Source organism: Engystomops pustulosus, chromosome 5 (genome assembly GCF_040894005.1).
Source record: "Engystomops pustulosus chromosome 5, aEngPut4.maternal, whole genome shotgun sequence".
In the NCBI taxonomy this organism is placed as follows: domain Eukaryota; kingdom Metazoa; phylum Chordata; class Amphibia; order Anura; family Leptodactylidae; genus Engystomops; species Engystomops pustulosus.
The window spans coordinates 104,771,417-104,780,292 of record NC_092415.1 but is presented as its reverse complement, the minus strand read 5'-3'; the positions used below and the strand labels follow the sequence as shown (position 1 = coordinate 104,780,292).

The following is an 8,876-nucleotide window of genomic DNA, read 5'->3' as shown; positions in this document are numbered from 1 at the left end:
GTGGCAGCAACATGTTCTACTCATTCTTTGCTTCACTTGCTTTGGAAGTTAACCGGAGTTGATGGGAATTTGGATGGAGCTTAAAACAGAGATATTTTGTAGCAAATCCAGCTAGAAGCTCCGAGACTGGGTTCACAACCTCGAAGGACACTGACAATTTACATACAACCAATGCTACAATGAAACGGTTACGGTCCAATCAAAACCCATGCTTAAATCCAATTGAGAATTCGTGGCTCGATTTAAAAATTGCTGTCCCCAAACATTGTCTGACCAATCTAAGCTAGAGCCATGGTGCAAAGAAGAACTGGCAAACATTCCAGCCTCTAGATGTGCAAATCTGGTAGAGACATACCCCAGCAGACTTGTAGCTGTCATTGCAGTCGCTAACACAGAACAGTGAAGTCACCGTGCACATTTGGAAGTTACTGGAAAACCCCTTTAAGTGCTATTAGTAGTAGTAGATTATAATACTGGTGGTTTGGGTGGCAGCCCGGGGCCCATGGCCACCCAAACCAACCACCTGCCAAACACTTCAAACCCATGAAATCCTTGTACATCCGTACACAAGAACCATTTCAGGACTTCTGAAGGTCCTTAAATCGCTTAACAAAAGCAGGCAGAAAGGACGCATGCTCCATTTCCGAAAAATGCCGATTCTAGTTCCATATGTACAGAGTGATTGCAGACTTGTAGGGGTTATAACAGTGATGGCAAACCTTCTAGTGCCCAAACTACAACCAAAACCCGCAGATTTTTTAGAAGTTGCTAAATGGCGATACAAGTAGTAACTTGTTGCCCCTGTTGTCACAGGTCATATCAGTGTCCTGAGGACACCTGTGCAGTAGAGATTGGGATTGTGGATTTCCTACTACACATGGCATGGGGCATCTGAGTTCCCTCATGAGTTCCCACTGAACCTCATACCTCATGAGTTCCCACTGAACTACAGCCTCAAGAGAGTTGATGAGGACACATGGTCCGGCACGTCCTGAGGAGACAGCTGGCGGCCTCCCGGCATGTTCCATCGCGGGCAGCAGTGGGGGACTCCAGGCAGGCAACACTTAGGTCACATCACACGCCTCCACCCCTGTGACGCCCCTCCTCCCCCTTCCTTTCCTGCCAGGGGAGGGGGCAGCAGCGCATCATCTGGCGGCTTCCTCCCGCTAAACCCCTTCAGCCCCGGCGGCAGCCTCCGTCCCCTGCCTCCTCCTGCCTGCTCCACCTCCTCAGCCTCTGGAGACGTGTCCTGGGCTCCCCGGAGATCATCAGCAGCAGCAGCAGCGGATCCTCCCCCACCTCCTCCTGTGCAGCTTTCGCTTTGTGTGTGTTACTTGGAACATCCTCATTCCCAGAGCAAATCTCCCTCCTCCATCATCTCGTGCACGGATTACAGTCCTCTCCATAGGAGGAACAGGAAAACGGGGCACAAAGCGCTGAGATTTGCCTCCCCATCACCGGTGAACTTGCACTAGTTGGATCTGCGAGGCTTCATCTCGTCCATCTGCTGCCCCTCAGCATGAGGCTGACCAGAAAGCGCTCGGGGCCAGGAGGGGGCCAGCACGAGCTCACCAGGCCGGTCAGGAACCCCTTCGTGCATGACCTGCGCTTCACCCCTCTGCAGAAAGCCAAAGTAGGTCTCGTATGTGGTGTATCACCTGATGGAGGCTGCTGACAGGTGCCCCAGAGGCGGCCTCCATCCTGGGGGGCTTCTAGAATGTGTTGTCTGCTAGGCTCCTATGTGTGTGCCTATAGTGGTTGCAGGGCCTACAGGCAGCATCCTGCTGTCACTCTATATACACACATTCCAGGATATAGTATGATGTGATGTCACCACTGGACCGCTGACACATAGTCTGGCCTCCAGGATGACTGAAGTCTAGTAGACAAGTTAGTGAAAAATTCCAGGACTGTCATGGTCGTCATCCACTTCCAGAGCAGTGGCTCCTGGTGTGACACCAGTCTGCCCTGAAGTTGTATCCAGCCTCACTCTAGGCCCAAGGCTCTTCCCATATGTCCACTATATGTAGCTTGTAGTAGGGACAGAAACCTGCCATCTTCCATCTGTAATTATTCCTCTATTGCTCATTATTCACCAGCTACATGTTAAAAGATGTCGATGAGTAGTAAGAAGGAAATCCTTCTACATCCTGCATGATACTAATGATACCAGGCTGGTGGGCACCCAGCTGGTGGGCACCAGGCAGCATTTGTTACTGTCTTTGCACAGCGGCATGCTCTCTAATTGGCAAGCCATGTTTCTAGTGCACCAGCCCCCTCCTCTGCTAGTTATCATATTGTTTCTGTAATGAATGAACCCATTTAGTAGCCCTAATATGTGGCTGAGATTGACATTGTTGTACCTGCACCTCCAGCCTTCCCTGACACATGCACAGGAGGTCCATATGTATTGGGAATACAAAGCTTAGGTGAGGCCTTCCTGGATATATCACATGACACCAAGTCCTGGTAAATCATAGAATATTAACACAAATATTTAATCCTTGTTTCACAGATTTATTTGTCGAAAGGGTTAATAGCATCCAGCCAGCGCCAGCCTGGTCTAGTATGCCCTCTCCATTTATATTGTGTGCTTTGAAATTTCCCTAGGGACATTTGTGTACATATTGTTTATGAATGAATGAGGAATTCCTTTTACATCAAGACGCTGTTTGTACTTTTTAAAGGAAACTTACCACATGATATGGTAGGTGTAAGTTGGAAATACCGAGCACTAGCTCAGGGTGAGCTGGTGCCGGAGCTTATTTTTGTTAGTGTCCTAAACTGCTGCATCGCGGTTTAAAACACTTTTTAAACTTTACAGCAAAATGCTGCAGCGCCGCACGGTGGTACGCGCTCGGCGCACCATGCGCACGTCCTACATAGGAAGTGAAGGAGAGCCCCGCGCTTGGTGCGCCGAAGCAAGTTAATCTATAAAGATTAAAAAGTGTTTTAAACCGTGATGCAGCAGTTTAGGACACTAACAAAAATAAGCTCCGGCACCTGCTCACGCTGAGCTGGTGCTCGGTATTTCCATCTTACACCTACCATATCATGTGGTAAGTTTCCTTTAAATTTTATTTTCCTACATTATTACTTTCTTCTGCATGTGTCCGACCACCTCATCTCTTTTAGAATGGGATCTGTTCAGCAAGTACTTGACTGAAGTACGGTACTAAAAATTTGCCAAGTTCTCTGGGATAAACCAGGGAATAAATTAGATTTGGCCTGAAGTAAGTTTAAGGTTTGGAAACAAGCTTTTTAATTGAAGCAATTTTTAATACTCTAGTACATTGGTGGTGGCACTTGGAGCCCTTTCTGTGGGCACCCAGCACAGAATTTACCAGCTAGGACTCAAGGCTTCCCCTGATTCTTCCTCTTTGGGGGACTCTGGAGGGAAGCTACAATCCAAATGTTTCCTACTTTCTATTGTATTGGTGTCCTTAGGAAACCAATACGACTGAAACTTGTGATACAGCAGAGATCAATAGGTTACTGCTCAAATTGTCATGTTGGCACTTTGCAACATAAAAGTGGGTTTTGGTTGTACAGTCATGGGCAAAAGTTTTGAGAATTACACAAATATTATATTTTCATATGACTTGTTGCCCTCTGGTTTTTATGTTTGTTTGTCAGATGCTTTTATCACATACAGAAATACAAGTGCAATCATATTATGAGTAGCAAAAGCTTTTATTGACAGTTAAAATGAGTTAATGCAGCAAGTCAATATTTGCAGGTTGACCCTTCTTCTTCAGGACCTCTGCAATTCTCCCTGGCAGCTCTCAATCAACTTCTGGACCAAATCCTGACTGATAGCAGTCCATTCTTACACAATCAATGCTTGCATTTTGTCACAATTTGTTGGTTTTTGTTTGTCCACCTGTCTCTTGATGATTGACCACAAGTTCTCAATGGGATTAAGATCTGGGGAGTTTCCAGGCCATGGGCCTAAAATCTCTATGTTTTGTTCCCTGAGCCATTTAGTTATCACCTTTGCTTTATGACAAGGTGCTCCATCATGCTGGAAAAGGCATTGTTGATCACCAAACTGCTCTTGGACGGTTGGGAGAAGCTGCTCTTGGAGGACATTCTGGTACCAATCTTTATGCATTGATGTGTTTTTAGGTAAGACTGTGGGAGAGATGATTCCCTTGGCTGAGAAGCAGCTCCACACATGAATGGTTGCAGGATGCTTTACAGTTGGCATGAGACAAGACTGGTGGTATCGCTCACCTTGTCTTCTCCGAACAAGCTGTTTTCCAGATGTTCCAAACAATCGGAAAGGGGATTCATCAGAGAAAATGATTTTACCCCAGTCCTCAGCAGTCCACTCCCTGTACCTTTTGCAGAATATCAGTCTGTCCCTGATGTTTTTTCAGGAGAGGAGTGGCTTCTTTGCTGCCCTCCTTGACACCAGGCCTTGCTCCAAGAGTCTCTGCCTCAAAGTGCGTGCAGATGCACTCGCACTCACATCTGCCTGCTGCCATTCCTGAGCAAGCCCTGCACTGCTGGTAGCCCGATCCCGAAGCTGAAACACTTTTAAGAGACGGTCCTGGCGCTTGCTGGTCCTTCTTGGGCACCCTGGAGCCTTTTTGGCAACAATGGAACGTCTCTCCTTGAATTCCTTGATGATGGGATAGATTGTTGATAGAGGTGCAATCTTTCTAGCTGCGATACCTTTCCCTGTTAGGCCAGTTTTGTGCAGTGCAATGATAACTACACGTGTTTCTTTAGAAATAACCATGGTTAACAGAATACAAACAACGATGCCGAGCACCAGTCTCCTTTTTAACCCCTTAAGGACGCAGCCTGTTTGCAGGTTAAGGCTCGCAACTTTTTTTTGAAATTTGACCAGTGTCTCTTCCTGTGGTAATAACTTTTCAACGCTTTAAGATATCTCTGTGATTTTGAGATTGTTTTCTCGTGAGACATTGTAGTTTATGTTAGTAGTGTCATTTCGGTGATCCGTTCCTTTTTTGGGGGGTAAAAATTCAAAAATTTAGGAAAAATTTGAAAAAAATGACTATTTCAAATTTAATTTAAGTTTCAAATGTTATACTTTATAGACAAAAAGTGATACCACAAATTTTTTTTGATAGAAACCTTTTGCCATTGGTCTTCTTTTTATATCCATTATTTGTTTTAAGTTTCCATTTTTTTTATGGATGTGAGAAGGTTTGAAGTTTTAGTAGCAACTTCTCAGATTTTCTTGAAATTTGAAAAATGCGAACTTTTTGGTGATCAATTCAGTTTGGAAGTGCTCTATAAAGGCTTATGTACTATACACCCCCACAAGTAACACCATTTTATGAACCTAACATCTCAACCTATTCAAATCAGCATTTAAGAAGTCTGTTAACCCTTTAATTATTTTTCCGGAAGCATATGAAAATGGAGTGGAAATTTTGAAATTTCAATTTTGGATTTCAATCTTTCCAAATAAGCCCTAAAATGGATACATTCAGAAGGAATTTGAGGTAAATATATATTCCTAATTTCTTGCCCTGCTTCTTCCGAGTACGGTGATACCAGACATGTGGATGTCAGCTGCTGTTTCCCCGCACAGCGATGTCCAGAACAGAATTAGCGATACTGGGAATTTGGAAGGCCAATTTGGCTGCAAATATTTTGTGGTGCCACAGTGTAATTGAAGAGCCCCTGAAGTCAAAGTACAATAGAAAACCCCCCAAAATGTCACCATTTCGGAAACTAGACCCCTCAAAGAATTTATCGGTGGTTGTGGTGAGCATTTTAACCCCCGACACGCTGGTCAAAATTGAATGCAAAGTAAATGGTGCAGAGTGAAAATTGCGTTTTTATCTCAAAAATGTCATTTTAGTGCCTCATATACTGTGCCCAACCCATGCCACTTCAGACAAACACCCCAAAAATCATTCTGGGGGTTGTCCCGAGTACGGCAATACCACACATGTGCCAATAATTTACAGGCTGGGCACACAGAAGGGATGAGAATGGAAGGAGTGAAATTTAGATTTTCCAGCTCCGTTTTCACACGTTTGGATTTGGAGTGCCATGTCATGTTGGCAGGGCCCGTGAGGTGCCAGTGCAATAGAAACCCCCAATAAATGATACCATTACGGAAACTAGACCCCTCAAAGAATTTATCGGTGGTTGTGGTGAGCATTTTAACCCCCAACACGCTGGTCAAAATTGAATGCAAAGTAAATGCTGCAGAGTAAAAATTGCGTTTTTATCTCAAAAAAGTCATTTTTGTGCCTCATATACTGTGCCCAACCCATGCCACTTTAGACAAACACCCCAAAAATCATTCTGGGGGTTGTCCTGAGTACAGCAATACCACACATGTGCCAATAATTTACAGGCTGGGCACACGGCAGGGGTCAGGAAGAAAGAAGCACAATTTAGGTTTTCAAGCTTCGTTTTCACTAGATTGGTAATGGGGGGTACCCCCGAGGTACCAGTACAATAGAAACTCCCAAGTAGTGAACCCATTTTGGAAAGGGCACCCCTCAAAGAATGTATGTAGGCTTGTATGAGTATTTTAACCCCTAAGGTGCTGGCTCAAATGTAATACAAAGTGAGTAGTGCAGAGAAACAGTTGTATTGCAATTTATCAAATATGCCATTGAAGTGACAAAAGTATTTTGCCCAACTCATGCCACTGGGGAAAAACACATCAAAAATCATTCTGCGGGTTACCCCGGTTAGGGCAATACCCCATAGGAGGCAATAATCTGTAGGATGGTGACACGGCAGGGCTCAAAAGGGAATAACTTGTTGGAGCACAGACATTGTACTTTTTTTTTTCTTTTTGGCATCATGAAAGATTTGTAGATGCCAATAGGGGCCAGTACAGTAGAAACCCCTAAGAACTGACCCTATTTTGGAAACTACACCCCTCCATGAATTAATCTAGGGGTATAGTTAGCATTTTAACCCCACAGGTGGACCCCTGAAAAAGTGCAAAATGGATAGTGCATAGTAAAAAATATCTATTATGTCATTTTGTGCCCAGCTGCTGCCATGGGAGACAAACACCCTAAAAATCATGATGCATGTTTTCCCGGGTAAAGCATACGGGATAGTAATCTACAGGCTGGGCACATGGCAGGGCTTAGAAGGGAAGGTGCGGCATGATGTATAAGCTGTGCGTCAGGGTAACAACAGGGTACTCTAAAAATCCAGGGATGTATGATAAATTCGGAAGCAATCTTTCATACATAACCCTGGTTTTTCTGGGCATGTCTCACAGTGATGAATGGTGTCCTTCCGAATGCCATTTTTGGAGCACACCCTGCACCTCTTTTGTGACCTTCCCTTGCTGGCTGTTTGGGGAACTACTCCTGGAAAGTGCTGCCCTGGTACAATACGTGATGTGGCCTCACTTCCAGATGTGCTAGCACTCCCCCCTTCCTGGTCTCCAAAAAGAAAGTACTTTATTACCATCTCTTGAAATTCCAGGAAAGTTCCCCTCTGGCCGGCATATCGATGCAGCACATAAGCATTATACAATGCCATCTGCATGATGTGCACGGCCAGCTTCTTGTACCACACCCTCGACTTCCGCATGGCATTGTACGGCTGAAGCACCTGGTCAGACAAGTCCACCCCTCCCATGTATTTGTTATAATCTAAAATACAGTCTGGCTTGGGGGTTTCTGTACTGGCACCTCGTACTGGGACAGGGGTGGTGGTGTGCTCATGTATTGTGGTTAATACAAGGACCTCTCTCTTGTCCTTGTACTTAACACACAATACAGAGTCGCTGCATAGTGCCCTGCTTTCGTGCCTTTTAAGTTTTTGCCCAAGCAGCGACTTAGGGAGACCTCTCTGATTTCTGCGTACAGTGCCGCATGCCGCAGTATTTCTGGAAGTGAGGCACTTGAACAGGGTGGTGCTGGTGTAGAAATTGTCCAGGTAGAGGTGGTAGCCCTGGTCCAGCAGTGGGTACACCAAATCCCACACTATCTTCCCTGTAACACCCAGGAAGGGGGGGCATTCTGGGGGCACTATAGTGGAGTCTTTCCCTTCATATACCCTGAACTTGTATGTGTACCCTGATGAACTTTCGCACAGCTTATACATTTTCACACCATATCTTGCCCTCTTATTGGGCAGGTACTGGCGGAATTGAAGTCTCCCTTTGAATTGTACCAGGGACTCGTCTATGCTCACATGTTTGGCGGGAGTATATGCCTGGGCAAACTTGGCACTAAAATGATCTAATATGGGCCTGACCTTAAATAACCGATCATAACTGGGGTCACCTCTGGGTGGGCACTGTGTGTTGTCAGTGTAGTGCAAAAACTTATGGATGGCTTCAAAGCGCATCCTGCTCATTGCCATGCGGAACATGGGGGTGTGGTACAGTATATCTGTGCTCCAGTAGTCCCTGATTGAAGGCTTCTTTACTATCCCCATAAGGAGTATTATGCCCCAATACTTGTACATCTCTGCTGCAGTGACAGGGGTCCACCTGTAGGGTTGTGCATAAAAGGACGTGGGGTTTTGGGCAATATGTTGTGCAGCGTAGAGATTTGTCTGAAATATAATAATATTTAGCAGCTCCTCATCAAAAAAAAACTTAAAGTCTACAGCTCTGAGCCCTGTCGTGTCAAAGTTAATGCCAGGATGGCCCAAAAAGTCAGGGACCTGAGGGGTATAATTATCTGGGGCTACCCATGTGGGGTCAGTGGAAGCCCCAGACGCTTCTCCTGCGGAAGTCCCAGGCACTTCTCCTGCAGAAGTCCCAGGCACTTCTCCTGCAGAAGTCCCAGGCACTTCTCCTGCAGAAGTCCCAGGCACTTCTCCTGCAGAAGTCCCAGGCACTTCTCCTGCAGAAGTCCCAGGCACTTCTCCTGCAGAAGTCCCAGGCACTTCTCCTGCAGAAG

General features: G+C 45.6%; 1 protein-coding gene across 1 annotated transcript in view; it reads left to right on the top strand.

Moving 5' to 3' along the window:
• Positions 1-1,089: 1,089 nt before the first annotated feature.
• LPCAT1 (lysophosphatidylcholine acyltransferase 1) overlaps positions 1,090-8,876 on the top strand; it is a 93,749-nt gene continuing 85,962 nt past the window's right edge. Inside the window, exon 1 of the mRNA XM_072152797.1 lies at positions 1,090-1,633. Coding sequence (XP_072008898.1) covers positions 1,520-1,633 — 114 coding nt within the window. The 5' untranslated portion in view covers positions 1,090-1,519. The remainder of the gene's footprint in view (positions 1,634-8,876) is intronic.